Source organism: Scyliorhinus torazame, chromosome 22 (genome assembly GCF_047496885.1).
Source record: "Scyliorhinus torazame isolate Kashiwa2021f chromosome 22, sScyTor2.1, whole genome shotgun sequence".
NCBI lineage: Eukaryota > Metazoa > Chordata > Chondrichthyes > Carcharhiniformes > Scyliorhinidae > Scyliorhinus > Scyliorhinus torazame.
The window spans coordinates 97,969,850-97,988,046 of record NC_092728.1 but is presented as its reverse complement, the minus strand read 5'-3'; the positions used below and the strand labels follow the sequence as shown (position 1 = coordinate 97,988,046).

Genomic DNA, 18,197 nt, shown 5'->3' with positions numbered 1-18,197 from the left:
GCTTTAATTGCCCGCTGGTCAAGAGTTTCCACTCGGTTGCACTGTCTCATTCAGCATAATTGGTGGCAGCTACATTCAATGCAAATCGAGTGATCTTTCGCAGTGGTTTAAAAACAAATCGCACTGTTAGCCTACGATGTTAGCCATGCTCCCAGATCACATTACTCGCTAGTGCGAGTTTTCGCTAGTTACACTCGTTAGCAAGCCTTTGAGGAGGCTCTTAAAATTAAGGGGCGAGATTCTCCGACCCCCCGGCGGGTCGGAGAATCGCCGGGGGCTGGCGTGAATCCCGCCCCCGCCGGTTGCCGAATTCTCCGGCACCGGATATTCGGCGGGGGTGGGAATCGCGCCGCGCCGGTTGGCGGGCCCCCCGGTGATTCTCCGGCCCGCGATGGGCCGAAGTCCCACTGCTGGAATGCCTGTCCTGCCGGCGAGAATCAAGCCACCTCTCTTACCGGCGGGACAAGGCGGCGCGGGCGGGCTCTGGGGTCCTGGGGGGCGATGCCGGACTGATTCGTGCCGTTTTTGGCGCCGGTCGGCGGACATCGCGCCGATTGCGGAGAATCCCGCCCAAGGTGCTTTTTCCTTTCGACGCAAGAACAGTTTAAAAACAATTTAAAAGCTTTTCATGTAACTAATTCAGAGTTCAGTAGTCTTTTTTTGTTAAAAAGCCACTTTTAGTTATTTCAAATCAGGATCCTGATGGGCGATGGTCGAGACTGACTGAGCGGTGTAGGTGGTAATGTTGTGGTAACTATACTGGAGCAGCGATCTGGCCCCGGGGGGTGCCCCCACGGTGGCCTGGCCCGCGATCGGGGCCCACCGATCCGCGGGCGGGCCTGTGCCGTGGGGGCACTCTTTTCCTTCCGCCTTCGCCATGGTCTCCACTATGGCGGAGGCGGAAGAGGCCCCCTCCACTGCTCATGCGCGTGGATGCCGTGAGCGGCCGCTGACGCTCCCTCGCATGCGCCGCCCGGCAAAGTCATTTCCGCGCCAGCTGGCGGGGCACCAAAGGCCTTTCCTGCCAGCTGGCGGGGCGGAAATCAGTCCGGCGCGGGCCTAGCCCCTCAAGGTGAGGGCTCGGCCCCTCAAGATGCGGAGAATTCCGCACCTTTGGGGCGGCGCGATGCCGGACTGATTCGTGCCGTTTTTGGCGCCGGTCGGCGGACATCGCGCCGATTGCGGAGAATCCCGCCCAAGGTGCTTTTTCCTTTCGACGCAAGAACAGTTTAAAAACAATTTAAAAGCTTTTCATGTAACTAATTCAGGGTTCAGTAGTCTTTTTTTGTTAAAAAGCCACTTTTAGTTATTTCAAATCAGGATCCTGATGGGCGATGGTCGAGACTGACTGAGCGGTGTAGGTGGTAATGTTGTGGTAACTATACTGGAGCAGCGATCCAGCGGCTAATGCTCAGGGCATGGGTTCAGATTTCATGGCTCTCAGTGAAATTTAAATTCAATGAATAAATATAGAATTATAAAGCTGGCCTTTGTATTGGTGATCATGAATCTATCATCAGTTGTCCTAAAAACGCACCTCATAGAATCATAGAATCCCCACGGTGCAGAAGGAGGCCATTCGGCCTATCGAGTCTGCATCGGCCCTTGCTCCGAGAGAGCACCCTACCTAGGCCCAATCCCCCACTCCTAGCCCCGTAACCCCACCTAACATTTTGGGCAATTTAGCCTGGCCAATTCACCTAACCTGCGCATCTTTGGACTGTGGGAGGAAACCGGAGCACCCGGAGGAAACCCACGCACACACAGGGAGAACGTGCAAACTCCACACAGGGAGAACGTGCAAACTCCACAGACAGTCACCCGAGGTCAGAATTGAACCTGGGGCCCTGGCGCTGTGAGGTAGCAGTGCGAACCACTGTGCCGACCTGGTTCACTAATGCCCTAATTACCAAGCCTGGCCTACACGTGACTCCAGACCCACAGCGGACTCTCAGCTGCCCCTCTGAAATGGCCCAGCAAAGCCACTCAGTTGCAACCCAGTTAGATTCATTGACCAGCGGCCACATATAAAACAACCGAAAGAAAATGACTCGTTTGAAACTGTTCGTTATCGTCCCTCTTTTTACAATGATACAAAAAAGTAACAAAGACAACACATTTCACCAGACAAGGAAAAAGACCCATTGAGCAAACAGCAAGGTAAATACAAGAATCAGTAACAAGTCAATATATTAAATAATATTCAACAGTAAGAAATTTACAATTCCACTCTTCAATATAATGTCTGTACAGTGAATAAATATTGTCCCAAAAAAGATTCAATTGTTTTTACAAAACAAAAACTTTTTTCTTTTAAAAAGTTGGGCTGGTTTAGCACACTGGGCTAAATCGCTGGCTTTTAAAGCAGACCCAGGCAGGCCAGCAGCACGGTTCAATTCCCGTACCAGCCTCCCCGAACAGGCGCCGGAATGTGGCGACTAGGAGCTTTTCACAGTAACTTCATTGAAGCCTACTTGTGACAATAAGCGATTTTCATTTTTCATTTCAAGCCAATGCAGTTCATTTGAAAATGAGTCTTATTCTTTGCAAATTAAAAAAAGGACAAATGTCTCCTGCCAAAGGTCAGCTCGGAATTTAACTGTACAATTCGGTCAGCTCCAACACCACCACCGCTCTCCTCCACCCCCCCAAAAAAAAACAATTTAATAAGAACCAACCACTTGTTTAATGTATTAATGAATCATTGAGGGTTGGCCATCATTTCTTGGTCACCTTGACCAACTGCAGTCGACAATCTTATAGCAGATGTCTTCCAGTCTATGGTCTGATTGGTGACATCAGGCCAGGAGAACATTAGTTTTGATTCCCAGGTTAAAATTCTCTGAGCTCCACGCGACATGCAGTTGGGTAAGCCTTCTGCTAGCCGTCGTGTTCTCTTTAGACATCAGATGACCCCTAAGACAGAGGGCTCTTCATAAGCAGGACCCGGAGACGGTTCAGAAGGATTCTCAGAACTGGTCAAAGTCAACATTCTTCTTTCTCTCTCCTCAAAGTTTCACGGTGATTCTTGGGTTACTGTACAACTGCAGGTATTAGGAGAGTCACCCCCAGAGAACTAAGTTCTGCAAATGAGGGACCCCAAAAGTTTCTATATTACAATGACAAGTTTAGCGTTCATTTCCACTTTAATAACCTCTGACGTCCTGGACAAAGTGTCTACTTTGCCAGTCATTGAGGGACAATGGTTCCTGTCTCCATGGAGAACCAGTGTTTCTTACCCCGCCACCAGGCAGATATTCTTACGTTCACACTGCCACTCAGTATGACTGATCTATTCAAAGTCGGGTCTCTGAATACATGACTTTTCTCTCACCATTGCCCGCTCTCCCCAAACTGTGTGACGGAGTGGCTAGGTTGTCCATTAGAGAGAGTCCCTTCTCAACTCCACAATCCATTCAGGTGTAACACCTTTCAGTACCTCCAAAAAGACAATAAGTGCCTGTAGTATGATGCCTCCAGCTGTCCCAGTCGCAGACAATATTGCACATTTATTCATAACACTGATTTTTTTTTCGTATAAAGTTTTGGTGAATCCAGCAAACACAGGAAGCCTGTCCAAATCTGAGGAGTTAGAAGATACTCTTGGTAATTTTCAGTCCCTTTTGCTTCATCCTGGGAAGAGTCGAGCTCGAAACATTCTTTGTTTTGCCTGCTTTTGAGTGGCCTCTTTTCTTTAGCATAAAGTCATAGTTGACGGATGAGTTCATGGCATAAAATACATTTGCGTTGTCAGGGATTTTCAGTTCTGTAATAGTAAGGAAAAGTTAATGTGTTAAATTCCCTTTAATCGCCGAATCCTCTCCCCTCAACAGTTGAAAGTGCGGTATCTAGCGGGGGGTACCATTCTACAAATGCCAATCTCTCACTCAGTGGCCTCGATGCGTGTGGCAACGAGGAGGGGTGAGTCTTGACTGCTGGTCAAGAGTATTCAGGCCGGACTTCCGGGTGCGGCGATGACCAGCTGAGTCGCACGTTTCGGCAGCTCCCTGTGAAACGGACTTTTGGGCTCTTGATAGGAGCCCCAACGGCAATTTTGACGGCTAAAAACACTGTGCGGTAAACCAGAAGGGAATCCCCCCTGGATACGGATGGAAAAAGGAGGAGAGAGTGGCCAGATTGCAGTGGATCCTTTAGAACAGCGGCAAGGAAGGCAAGCAAAAACCAAGATGGCGTCGGAAGGTGGCAGTTTAACATGGGGCCCTGAACAACAAGAGTTCTTGAAATGCTGTGTGGAAGAGATCAAAAACGAAATGAAGAAAGAGCTGTTGGCCCCGATACTACAGGCGATCGAAGGGCTAAAGGAGGAACAAAAGACCCAGGAGCGGGAGCTTCGGGTCGTGAAGGCAAAGGCAGCCGAGAATGAGGACAATATACAGGGCCTGGCGGTGAAGACGGAGACGCAGGAGGCACATCAGAAACGATGTGTGGAAAGGTTGGAGGCACTGGAAAACAACGCAAGGAGGAACAACCTGAGGATTCTTGGTCTTCCTGAAGGTGTGGAGGGAGCGGACGTCGGGGCATATGTGAGCACGATGCTGCACTCGTTAATGGGAGCGGAGGCCCCGGCGGGTCCGTTGGAGGTGGAGGGAGCATACCGAGTGATGGCGCGAGGACCGAGAGCAGGAGAAATTCCCAGAGCCATAGTGGTGAGATTCCTCCGTTTTAAGGATAGAGAAATGGTCCTTAGATGGGCGAAGAAAACTCGGAGCAGTAAATGGGAGAACGCGGTGATCTGCGTTTATCAAGACTGGAGTGCGGAGGTGGCGAGAAGGAGGGCGAGCTTTAATCGGGCCAAGGCGGTGCTTCATAAAAAGAAGATAAAATTTGGAATGCTGCAACCGGCAAGACTGTGGGTCACATATCGAGGGAGGCACCACTACTTTGAGACGGCGGATGAAGCGTGGACTTTTATTGTGGAAGAAAAACTGGAATGAGCGGGTTATTAAAAAGAACGTTCGAACAAAGTGGTGGGGCGAATGTGGGGGGCAAAGAGGGGTTTTATGTACTAATCCTGCGATGTGGTAACTTTTCTCTCTCCCACAGGTGGTGATGGGGGGAGGAGGGGAGGTGGAGGAGATGGGGCGTTGGCCATTGGGGGCGGGGCCAAGGGAGAAGCGCGGGCTTGGTTCCCGCGCTATGATAATCATGGCGGGAATAGAGAAGCAGGAAGGAGGGGGCGTCGCACGGTGCGAGCCGAGGTCACATGGGGGAAGCCGAGGTCAGCCAGAGTTTGCTGACTTCTGGGAGCAACATGGGGGGAGTAATTACGCTAGCGGGGGATCTAGCGGGGGGGGTGGGAGGGGGGAATTACTGGGTTGCTGCTGCTAGGGAGAGGGGGGAGCTGGTATGGGAGAGGATGGGCGGGGGGGCAACGCCTGGGGGAGATACAGCTGCGTGGGAACCGGGTGAGGAGCTGGAAAAAGGTGATGGCTAATCGACAAGGGGGGGGGTAGGAAGCCCCCCAACTCGGCTGATCACGTGGAACGTGAGAGGGCTGAACGGGCCGATAAAGAGGGCACGGGTACTCGCACACCTTAAGAAACTTAAGGCAGATGTGGTTATGTTACAGGAAACGCACCTGAAACTGACAGACCAGGTTAGGCTACGCAAAGGATGGGTGGGGCAGGTGTTCCATTCGGGGCTAGATGCGAAAAACAGGGGGGTGGCTATATTAGTGGGGAAGCGGGTAATGTTCGAGGCAAAGACTATAGTGGCGGATAACGGGGGCAGATACGTGATGGTGAGTGGCAAACTACAGGGGGAGACGGTGGTTTTGGTAAACGTATATGCCCCGAACTGGGATGATGCCAATTTTATGAGGCGGATGCTAGGACGCATTCCGGACCTAGAGATGGGAAAGCTGATAATGGGGGGAGATTTTAATACGGTGTTGGAACCAGGGCTGGATAGGTCGAAGTCCAGGACTGGAAGGAGGCCGGCAGCAGCCAAGGTACTTAAAGATTTTATGGAGCAGATGGGAGGTGTAGACCCGTGGAGATTTAGCAGACCTAGGAGTAAGGAGTTCTCGTTTTTCTCCTATGTCCATAAAGTCTACTCGCGAATAGACTTTTTTGTGCTGGGTAGGGCATTGATCCCGAAGGTGAGGGGAACGGAGTATACGGCTATAGCCATTTCGGATCACGCTCCACACTGGGTGGACTTGGAGATAGGGGAGGAAAGAGGAGGGCGCCCACCCTGGAGAATGGACATGGGACTAATGGCAGATGAGGGGGTGTGTCTAAGGGTGAGGGGGTGCATTGAAAAGTACTTGGAACTCAATGATAATGGGGAGGTCCAGGTGGGAGTGGTCTGGGAGGCGTTGAAGGCGGTGGTGAGGGGGGAGCTGATATCAATAAGGGCACATAAAGGGAAGCAGGAGAGTAAGGAACGGGAGCGGTTGCTGCAAGAACTTTTGAGGGTGGACAGACAATATGCGGAAGCACCGGAGGAGGGACTGTACAGGGAAAGGCAAAGGCTACATGTAGAATTTGACTTGCTGACTACAGGCACTGCAGAGGCACAATGGAGGAAGGCACAGGGTGTACAGTACGAATATGGGGAGAAGGCGAGCAGGTTGCTGGCACACCAATTGAGGAAAAGGGGAGCAGCGAGGGAAATAGGGGGAGTGAGGGATGAGGAAGGAGAGATGGAGCGGGGAGCGGAGAGAGTGAATGGAGTGTTCAAGACATTTTATAAAAAATTATATGAAGCTCAACCCCCGGATGGGAGGGAGAGAATGATGGGCTTCTTGGATCGGCTGGAATTTCCCAAGGTGGAAGAGCAGGAAAGGGTGGGACTGGGAGCACAGATCGAGGTAGAAGAAGTGGTGAAAGGAATTAGGAGCATGCAGGCGGGAAAGGCCCCGGGACCGGATGGATTCCCAGTCAAATTCTATAGAAAATATGTGGACTTGCTCGCCCCGGTACTGACGAGGACCTTTAATGAGGCAAAGGAAAGGGGACAACTGCCCCCGACTATGTCTGAAGCAACGATATCGCTTCTCTTAAAGAAGGAAAAGGACCCGCTACAATGCGGGTCCTATAGACCTATTTCCCTCCTAAATGTAGATGCCAAGGTAATGGCAATGAGAATAGAGGAATGTGTCCCGGGGGTGGTCCACGAGGACCAAACTGGGTTTGTGAAGGGGAGACAGCTGAACACGAATATACGGAGGTTGTTAGGGGTAATGATGATGGCCCCACCAGAGGGAGAAACGGAGATAGCAGTGGCGATGGATGCCGAGAAAGCATTTGATAGAGTGGAGTGGGATTATTTGTGGGAGGTGTTGAGGAGATTTGGTTTTGGAGAGGGGTATGTTAGATGGGTGCAGCTGTTGTATAGGGCCCCAGTGGCGAGCGTGGTCACGAATGGACGGGGATCTGCATATTTTCGGCTCCATAGAGGGACAAGGCAGGGATGCCCTCTGTCCCCATTATTGTTTGCACTGGCGATTGAGCCCCTGGCGATAGCGTTGAGGGGTTCCAAGAAGTGGAGGGGAGTACTTAGGGGAGGAGAAGAGCACCGGGTATCTTTGTATGCGGACGATTTGCTACTATACGTGGCGGACCCGGTGGAGGGGATGCCAGAAATAATGCAGATACTTGGGGAGTTTGGGGATTTTTCAGGGTATAAATTGAACATGGGGAAAAGTGAGTTGTTTGTGGTGCATCCAGGGGAGCAGAGTAGAGAAATAGAGGACCTACCGTTGAGGAAGGTAACAAGGGACTTTCGTTACCTGGGGATCCAGATAGCTAAGAATTGGGGCACATTGCATAGGTTAAATTTAACGCGGTTGGTGGAACAGATGGAGGAGGATTTCAAGAGATGGGATATGGTATCCCTGTCAATGGCAGGGAGGGTGCAGGCGGTTAAGATGGTGGTCCTCCCGAGATTCCTCTTTGTGTTTCAGTGCCTCCCGGTGGTGATCACGAAGGCTTTTTTTAAAAGGATTGAAAAGAGCATCATGGGTTTTGTGTGGGCCGGGAAGACCCCGAGAGTGAGGAAGGGATTCTTACAGCGTAGCAGGGATAGGGGGGGGCTGGCACTACCGAGCCTAAGTGAGTATTATTGGGCCGCTAATATTTCAATGGTGAGTAAGTGGATGGGAGAGGAGGAGGGAGCGGCGTGGAAGAGATTAGAGAGGGCGTCCTGTAGGGGGACTAGCCTACAGGCTATGGTGACAGCCCCATTGCCGTTCTCACCGAGGAACTACACCACAAGCCCGGTGGTGGTGGCTACACTGAAGATTTGGGGACAGTGGAGACGGCATGGGGGAAAGACTGGAGCCTTGGGGGGGTCCCCGATAAGAAACAACCATAGGTTTGCCCCGGGGGGAATGGATGGGGGATATGGAATGTGGCAAAGAGCAGGAATAACGCAACTGAAAGATCTGTTTGTGGATGGGAAGTTCGCGAGTCTGGGAGCGCTGACCGAGAAATATGGGTTGCCCCAAGGGAATGCATTCAGGTATATGCAACTGAGGGCTTTTGCGAGGCAACAGGTGAGGGAATTCCCGCAGCTCCCGACACAAGAGGTGCAGGACAGAGTGATCTCAAAGACATGGGTGGGGGATGGTAAGGTGTCAGATATATATAGGGAAATGAGGGACGAAGGGGAGACTATGGTAGATGAACTAAAAGGGAAATGGGAAGAAGAGCTGGGGGAGGAGATCGAGGAGGGGCTGTGGGTAGATGCCCTAAGCAGGGTAAACTCGTCGTCCTCGTGTGCCAGGCTAAGCCTGATTCAGTTTAAGGTATTACACAGGGCACATATGACTGGAGCACGGCTCAGTAAATTTTTGGGGGTGGAGGATAGGTGTGCGAGGTGCTCGAGAAGCCCAGCGAATCATACCCATATGTTTTGGTCATGCCCGGCACTACAGGGGTTTTGGATGGGGGTGACAAAGGTGCTTTCAAAAGTAGTAGGAGTCCGGGTCGAACCAAGCTGGGGGTTGGCTATATTTGGGGTTGCACAAGAGCCGGGAGTGCAGGAGGCGAGAGAGGCCGATGTTTTGGCCTTTGCGTCCCTAGTAGCCCGGCGCAGGATATTGCTAATGTGGAAAGAAGCCAAGCCCCCGGGGGTGGAGACCTGGATAAATGACATGGCGGGGTTTATAAAGCTAGAGCGGATTAAGTTCGTCCTAAGGGGGTCGGCTCAAGGGTTCACCAGGCGGTGGCAACCGTTCGTCGAATACCTCGCAGAAAGATAGACGGAATGGGAAAAAGAAGGCAGCAGCAGCAGCCCAGGATCGGGGGGGGGGGGGGGGGGGGGGAGGAACCAGAAGGACTCTCAGGGTTGTTAATATATACTGTATAGTATGTATAGGTCGTTGCTACAGATAATTATATATTGGACTGTTAAATTATATTTTTGGAGAGTGTTACTTGTGACAAGGCAGTTGCCAATTAGGGCTAGTTTTCATTTTTGTTATTTATTATTTATTCATTTTTTGTTTATAAAATAGGTCATTGTTATTTGTGTTGTTATAATATTGTGTAAAGGATGCACAATGTACTGTGTTGGTTGACCAAAAATTTTCAATAAAATATTTAATTAAAAAAAAGAGTATTCAGGCCGCACTGTAGCACTTGCACCTACCTTCCAGCAGGGGTCAGTGAACGATGGTGGCAAGTGGAATCCAGGCTGATTTTAACCGTCCCTATGCCAGAGGCAGGAGATCGTGTGGCCGGCCCTGAGTCAGAAGGTCCAGGTTCGAGTCCCACTTCAGGACTTGATGGCCAGGGAAGGTGTGTTCATAACGCAGTCAAACATGGTGAATTGGAATCCGGAGAGGGGTGGGGCGGGGGCTGAAAGCCAATTGCAGGGACTCAGTTGCTGCCTTAGTTGTGGATCAGCTAATTTAATGCAGGCCGCGTGTTTAGCCTGGGCCCACAACATCTGTCTGGCTGGTGTCCTCACCCATAGTGTAGCAGCATTTTACACACCGCTTTGCTTACTATTTGTGCCTCTCAAGACAGGGTGGTTTGGGAACTTGGTCACCAGGAAAGAGGAAAATCGAACGTTCCCGTCTTGCTATGAGATATTATTTACAAGACCTGCCCACTGAGAATAGTGGACGTGGCCAGGTAAGGAGCTCCTGCAGGTCATCAAATACCCCTGCTAACCTCTCAGTACCAGAGGCAGTGAACTGAATTGGTGGATCACTCTGTGGGTTAATTACTCTACCCATGTTCGGGAGCACGGCTTTGATTCCTCAACATCAGGTTACAGCAGCCAGTAATCTCTGGGTGTTGTGCGGCTACCTCTGTCAATGCACCAAAATTAATTCCATGTTACTTGCACTGTAGAACAGCGATACTAACCCAAACTGGACTGCACAGTCCACCATGCCCCCATGTACTCATGCCACATACATACCCTTGTCTTCAGCGATGAGCTGCACCAGCTCATATTCCTCAGGCCTATCCCCGTCTAAATTGTGTTTGGCCATGGCCTTCCGAATGACAATGGGCGTCTTATCCTGGCTCGTCACCTGGAATAGAGAGTTTTAACCCTTTTAAGGGACCAGCTATAGAACGTGATGCACCAACAGCTACTGTACATTCCTGCTGAATATATAGTGCCCAGCCCCTTCATAAACATAGAAACACCAGGCGGGATTTTTCCGGCCTTTTCCACGGTGGGTTCCCGGCGACGGAGTGGGCGAGCCATGCAAAACCCGTGGGGCCCGGGATCGGAAAATTCCATCAGTGGCCAATGGCAAGATGCTGGTGACATGGAAACATAGAAAATAGGAGGAGAGGAGTGGGCCATTCAACCCCTCGAACCTGCTCTACCATTCAATGTTAGCATGGTTGATCCTCTGTCTCAACACCACACTCCCACTTTTCCCATACCCCTTGATGTCTTTCGTGTCTAGAAACCTATCAATCCTTAAATTTATTCCGTGATTTGGCCTCCACAACCGGGGCTGGGAGAGAATTCCACACGTTCTTCAGCCTCTGAGTGAAGAGTCATTGACTTCAGGAAGCAAAGTACTGTACACACCCCTGTCAGCATCAACGGGGCCGAGGTGGAGATGGTTAGCAATTTCAAATTCCTAGGGGGGCACATCTCCAAAAATCTGTCCTGGTCCACCCACGTCGACGCTACCACCAAGAAGGCACAACAGCGCCTATACCTCCTCAGGAAACTAAGGAAATTCATCATGTCCACATTGACTCTTCCCAAATCTTACAGGTGCACCATAGAAAGCATCCTATCTGTCTGCATCACAGCCTGGTATGGCAACTGCTCGGCCCAGGACCACAAGAAACTTCAGAGAGTCATGAACACCGCCCAGTCCATCACACGAACCTGCCTCCCATCCATTGACTCCATTTACACCTCCCGCTGCCTGGGGAAAGCGGGCAGCATAATCAAAGACCTCTCCCACCCGGCTTACTCACTCTTCCAACTTCTTCCATCGGGCAGGAGATACAGAAGTCTGAGAACAGACTCAAAAACAGTTTCTTCCCCGCTGTTACCAGACTCCTAAATGACCCTCTTATGGACTGACCTCATTAACACTACACCATGTATGCTTCATCCGATGCCGGTGCTTATGTAGGTACATTGTGTACCTTGTGTTGCCCTATTATGTATTTTCTTTTATTCCCTTTTCTACCCATGTATTTAATGATCAGTTGAGCTGCTCGCAGAAAATTACTTTTCACTGTACCTCGGTACACGTCGCAATAAACAAATTCAATCCAATCCAACAGGTTTATTTCCCTCGCAGTTCTATGGCTTACCCCATATCCCGAGATTGTGATCCCTTGTTCGAGACCTCCCAGCCAGTGGAAACAACATTCCTGCATCCAGTCTGTGCAGTCATGTCAGAATTTAATACGTTTCAATGAGATTCCCCCCCCCCTCATTCGTCTAAATTCCAGTGAATATAGGCCCAGTCGACCCGATCTCTCCTCATAGGACAATCCCGTCGCCCCAGGAATCAGTCTGGTCAACCTTTGCTGCACTCCCTCTACGACAAGGTTTCTCGCTGTCCTTTCCTCTTTTTGCCCCACACCCAACTCCCATCACACATTTCCTGGTCCTCCTCGCTGCAAGACATCCACTCTGGTTGCGGCTATAGTTTCATGAGGGCTGGCACCTCACCTCCATGGCCCTTCTTGATACTGGAGCCCAGGTGGGGGTGGGACGCCTGGTCGCAGGGAGAGATTCAGAAACAAGCTAATTTCTGTCCTTGTGCCAGGTTCACTGGTAAAGATGTGGAATACAGATTGATTTCCGTATCACTGCCCCAACTGAAGGTCAGCGACCCCTGCCCAGCTTGGCCAGGGGGTGTGAGACCATAGGAACAGGAGAAGGCCATTCGGCCCATTGAGTCTGCTCTGCCGTTCAATGAGATCATGACTGATCTGATGTGACAATCCTCAACTCCACTTTCCCACCTTATCCCCATAGCCCTTACTGATTAAAAATCTGTCTATCTCAGCGTTGAACAGACTTAACGACCCAATCTCTCCACGGCTCTCTGCGGTAAAGAATTCCACAGATTCGCTACCTTTTGAGAGGAGAAATTTCTCCTCATCTCTATCTTAAGTGGACGACCCCTTACTCTGAGATTATGCCCTCTTGAGGAAATACTCTCTCAAGCGCCTGTGAGATGTGAGCCCACCTTGTTCTGTAGGGTCCAGTAACACACTGGGTGGTACGACGAAAGCACCAGGGAAGGCTCACCCACCCCCACCCACACCCGGCCTTTTAGGTGGGTTTGTGGCCTGTGAAGAATCTGCACAGCAGATGGCAGAATTCAATAATAACCTGGAACTTAAAAGTCCAATGATGACCATGAAACCATGATCGATTGTCGTAAGACCCCACCCGGTTCACTAATGTCCTTTTCCCGAGGGAAATCTGCCATCCTTACCCGGCCTGGCCTGCGTGTGACTCCAGACCCACAGCAATGTGACCGACTCTTAAATGCCACCCAGTCAAGGGCAACTGGGGGTGGGGGGCCCACATCCCATGAACGAGTGAATGAAAAAATGATCTAAAAAAGTTGGCCACATGCGTTGAGACTGCTCCCGTTACACACCCATCTCCCCGCTCCCTTCTCTGCCGTTCCGCAATGAAAAGCAAGAGGGCGCTGAACTGGACACTCACCAAAATGCTCTTGTACATGTTTCCATTGTCAACGTCCAGGCTGACCCGAATGATACAGCAGTCGTCCACCTGCTGGTTATAAAGTGGCAGAGACAGTGTGGAGTAGCTGGATATTCCAGAGACAGAGCGCTTGTGCGTCCTGGTGGACGTTATGGGCGTGGAGGAGACTGAGGAAGAGGAGGCACTGCTTGACCCTGAGCCGATTCCAGAAGTGTCCAATGAGGACAGTGACGTTGATTCCCAGAACTAAAAGAAAAGTTAAAAAAAAAATAATAAGGTTTGCCATGGGGGACAAACTGGTATCGAGATCGCCCGCTCCGATCTGTCTTGGATGGTAATACCTGCCGGTTTGGAGCCAGCGCCGGTATTATCCAAAGATCAGTGCAAAGAAAAAAAAACAGGGAATGAAATAACTGCTAGGTCAGGATTGCAATGGGTTTACAGTGAACCTCTACCTGTGGCCCCTGCATTGCCCTCGGCTTGCCAATGTCTTACTTATACCAGTGCCAAACCACATTCGCATCAATTTACTTTACAGTCAACTAAAATATTGTGGGCAATTCCGAAGCATCATGCCATGATTCTTGTTTTGTGCACAGTAAGGAGTCTTAGAACACTAGATTAAAGTCCAACAGGTTTGTTTCGAATCACTAGCTTTCGGAGCGCAGCTCCTTCATCGGGTGAATGAAGAGGTGGGTTCTACAAACACATATATACAGTTTGTGGAACCCACCTTTTCATTCACCTGATGAAGGAGCAGCGCTCCGAAAGCTTGTTTTGAAACAAACCTGTTGGACTTTAACCTGGTGTTGTAAGACTTCTTACGGTGCCCACCCCACTCCAACGCCGGCATCTCCACATCCTGTTTTGTGGTGGACCCACGCCACCCGTGGGTGACCCAGTAATGTCAACAGAGTGGGAAACGGACTGAGCAAGCAGGCTGGGATTGCCCTTGGTAACAGCCGGGAGCAGACAGCTCTTAGCTCACTCTAATAGCCAGCCCTGCGCAAGTTTTCAATAGCGTGCCGTTTAAATTTAAAACTGCCATGCCTCTTCAGAGAGAGAACCGTTGTTGCCGCTTTACACTTGGGCCTTCCGAAGCAGGCTCTCTGCTCTGCGTGCCTGCTTGGCTTCGCTGTGTGGATGGGCAGAAGCTTGTCAGCCTGTCCCGCCAGGCCCCCGAATTGGTGGACGCCTTTTTACTGTTTTCATGCAAGGCAAGACCACCACCCTACCTTTTTCTCCTGGGAATCGGGCGACTCCGAGATGAAGCTGACGTTGATTTCTTCCACGTCGGAGTTGCTGGAGCCGGCGGAGGTGACACTAACCGAATCTGTCGTGTCTCCGCCGCCCAGGTAGGGTCCATACTTGAGTTGCTCACAGGATCGGGACTGGGCGCCTGTACCTGGAGTGTCTGCTGTTGGCGTCTGCCTGCTATAGATGTCAGCGGAAAGGAAGCAGAAAGGAGTTATAAAGAGCCGGCCTTTCCAACGAACCTAACCAGTAGCGAAATAACATTGCGGGTCAGTCTTGACTGTGTGGTATTGTAAAGTGGGTTGCAGTGAATCGGAAAATCTGTTTCATCTTTCTCAATTTCTGTTTCCATTGACTTTAACACGAATGTAAAACAGTCTGCTGACTCACTTTCCCCCCAATTTACACAATGCTACAATGATCTCCATTATACGGGTCCCCCACGGGAGACAAGCCTCTGGTTACTGAGAGTGGTTATGAAAACGGAAGAACACCCATCCGTCAGCAACTACACCCCCCCCCCCGCCCCAACCCTTTCCTCTCCTCAGGAGCTGGACCCAATTCCAACTTTGCATGGGTTCCTCCCAGCTCGGTGGGTGGGTGGGTGGGGAGGGGGCAGCATCCTAGCCTGACATGTGATTAGAAACAGAAACCCCAGTCCACTTTATCCTCTTCCTCCCCAGGGACAACTGCAGCAACCAGTAACCGTAACCAGTAACCGCCGGTAACCCAGGCTGGAATTAACTAGCTCTGAATGGTTAAGGGAACAAACGTGTGGCACACCCCTTGGTCTGCGTAACTCAGTGTCACACAAGGCAGTAAGTAGTATACTGACTAATTCAGCCACTGCGGGCAAGTTTAAGCAGCTTTTAAAATAAGGAGCGATAAAGCGCTCGGTAGTTTCGCAGTTCAGTGAGACTTTGGAGGAGAAGGTGGTTGGACAAGTTTGTTTAAAAAACAGCATGCGTGATCCACGGCCGTGTCACTGGAGGCCTCGGAGTACAAAAGCAAGGAAGTCATGCTAAACCTTTCTTAAAATAAACACTGATTAGGCCTCAGCCGGAATGGGGCCCTATCCCCCACCAACCCCCCCCCCGCCCGCGTGTTTCGCAGCAGCAGAGACGGCCACCATTGTCTGGTGGCGGAATCTTCTGGTAACACCGGACGTTGCCGCCGGCAGGAATGGCTGGGAAATTCCGGCCATTGTATCCAATTCTGGACACCACGTCTAGGGTGAACATCAAAGCCTTGAGGAAGGCGCAGGGGAAAGTTACTAGAATTGGAATGGGATAAGGGTCTTTAGTTTTCGGGAAGAAGCTGGGGTTGTTCTCCTTCGAGCAGAGACGCTGAAGAGGGGATTGGGTGGAGGTGTTCAAAACCGCGATAGAGTGAAACTGGAAAAACTGTTTCGGGTGGTAAAGGGCGGGGTCACCGTACCACAGGTTTTCGGTGTTTGTGAGTCAGAAATGAGGTAAGGGGTAATGTTGTTGAAGCAGCAAGGTGTGGTCCAGAATGCGCTGGAAGAAATTTCAAAGTTAACTATCAAAAAGGGGATCGGATAAATACTGGAAGGAGAAAGATTTCCAGGGATGTGGGGAAAGGTCAGGGGAATGGGTCGAATACAATGGCCCTTCCAAAAAGCTGTCACAGGCACGTTGGGCTGAATATCCTCCGACCTGTGCCAATCAGAGACTCCCGCGCAGTGAAGGCAATGCAGCAAATGACACTCACTCGCTCCACCGCTTAATGATGCCCGAGTTCTTCTTCGCCTTCAGAGTGTTGCTCGCCGACTCTGCCAGAGGCTCAATTTCACACGACAGATTGTAACTGCAACAATAATGACGACAACAGTATTACATTTCCTGATTAGAACAGCACCCAAACCATTAGGCACCATCCCCACCCCCCTCACAGATTTATCAGGAAGGTGCCAAAGGTCATTTTCAACCAACCACTGAGCGGGAAATTAGTTGGGCCGGGCACTGGTTACAGAAATATAGGAACAGGAGCAGGCCATTCAGCCCCTCGGGCCTGGTCCAGCAGTCAGTCCAATTCTGGATCATTCCCATGTGAACATCATTGGAGAGACCGCCTGATAATCCCTGCTGTTCAAATCAAGAGCAAAGGAAATTGGGCAGTTTCTCCAATGGGTGTCCAACCCGTAACACTGGTTTTATTGTTCTGGAGGCCAGACAGGAATGGCCTTTAATGGGGTTTGGTTCTATTGCAGGGACAGTAGACCTTTCAAGCACCCAAATGGTGATGACCATTATGTTATTCAATCTTGCTCAGAGTTCCGCTCCAGCACCTGATGCCAGTCGAAAGTGACGGATTTATTTTCCCCTCCATTGCCCAGGGCTTGTTGGCCAACCTCTCCTATCCGGATGAATCCATAATGGAGGCCATTGCCACGTCATTTGCCCCACCTTAGGCATATTCGCCAGCTGAACTATACTCAGTACTTTTCTCCTCAAAAGGTGTGAGCTGACAACAGTGCTAACGGCGGCAGTTGGCATCTCTTCCACGTTCACGCCAGAGGTCATCTACCTTTCAGCCTCAGTCAGCCTCTCCACACTTCGAAACCACTCCACAAACCGATGGTCCGGTGTAAACGAGTAATTATTGCAGGCGGACTGCAGCAACTTAATCTGGGCAATCACTTCAAACTCCTGGGAAAAAGACAGACATTCATTATCAGCATTTCAGGAGTACAGTATAGTGGGACAAAGAATAGCCAGTTCCAACTCTTCCAAAAGAATAATGTCTGTTGTGTAAAGTTTTCTTTCCTTTGTTCCACTGCCCTTTGCTGTCTTCTCGCTGCCTCCAGGCCTCTATACAGCTCTATACTCAGCCTTTAATCTCCTCTTTCAAACTCATGTTCTATGTTCTAAACTCAGGAGTTGTCCTGTAGTCTGAGAGACGGGTTGATCCTGATATTCCCATCCTGCAGCATTCCAGCAGGGCAGGGATGACTTTTCTTTTTTTTAATATAAATTTAGTGTACCCAATACAATATTTTCAATTAAGGGGCAATTTAGCGTGGCCCATTCAACTACCCTCCACATCTTTGGGTTGTGGGGGCGAAACCCATGCAAACACGGGGAGACAATGCAAACTCCACATGGACAGTGACCCAGAGCCGGGATCGTACCTGGGACCTCGGCGCCAAGATGCTGCAACGCTAACCCACTGCGCCACCGTGCTGCCCAGGGATGACTTTTCAAGTACCAGCAATATTACACGTTCACTCTTACTTAAAAGACGCAACTGTGAGTTTCAGCTTCTCACATGAGTTTTCTCCGATGTTAGATGGGATAATAGTCAGCGTTAGGCAGCAACGTAACTTGTAAAGTCCGGCTAAAGGCACCCAATCACAGAACGATTACAGCACAGAAGAGGCCATTTGGCCCATTGTGTCTGTGCTGGCCCTCTGAAGGAGCAATCCGTGTTGTTCTGCTCCCGTGCCTTTCCTTTCCTTTCCTTTCCCTTGTAGCTCAAAAGGTTTTGGTGAATAGTGGGTGGGATTTTGTAACCTCCTCACTCCCCCCGGCTTGCCGTTGGCCACTGACGGGATCTTTTGGCCTCGCCAATGTCTGCGGCTTTTCGCGTGACTCTCCCGTCAGCCGGGGTGGGGGTTAGGGTGGGTGGGAGGGGCTGCCTACGGCAGGACCGGAAGATCCCGTTGGCGGGAAAATGCTGCCCAGTATATTTTGCCGCGTACAATGCAACAATGAACCAGACCACATACCTTTCGCCTTTTTTCAAAGTTGATCAAGCCTCCCTGTGAATTAGAA

At 50.6% G+C, this 18,197-nt stretch overlaps 1 protein-coding gene across 4 annotated transcripts in view; it reads right to left on the bottom strand.

Annotated features, from left to right (window-relative positions):
- Positions 1-2,064: 2,064 nt before the first annotated feature.
- LOC140399255 (ral guanine nucleotide dissociation stimulator-like) overlaps positions 2,065-18,197 on the bottom strand; it is a 183,856-nt gene continuing 167,723 nt past the window's right edge. For 3 of the 4 annotated variants that reach the window (XM_072488696.1, XM_072488694.1, XM_072488693.1), the window contains exons 12-18: positions 18,152-18,184; positions 16,951-17,072; positions 16,135-16,230; positions 14,385-14,583; positions 13,150-13,395; positions 10,399-10,513; positions 2,065-3,766 (exon numbers count right to left, since the gene is read on the bottom strand). In XM_072488696.1, the coding sequence (XP_072344797.1) occupies positions 3,591-3,766; positions 10,399-10,513; positions 13,150-13,395; positions 14,385-14,583; positions 16,135-16,230; positions 16,951-17,072; positions 18,152-18,184 (987 nt within the window). In that variant the 3' untranslated portion in view covers positions 2,065-3,590. The remainder of the gene's footprint in view (positions 3,767-10,398; positions 10,514-13,149; positions 13,396-14,384; positions 14,584-16,134; positions 16,231-16,950; positions 17,073-18,151; positions 18,185-18,197) is intronic. The other variant, XM_072488697.1, reaches the window with a different exon arrangement.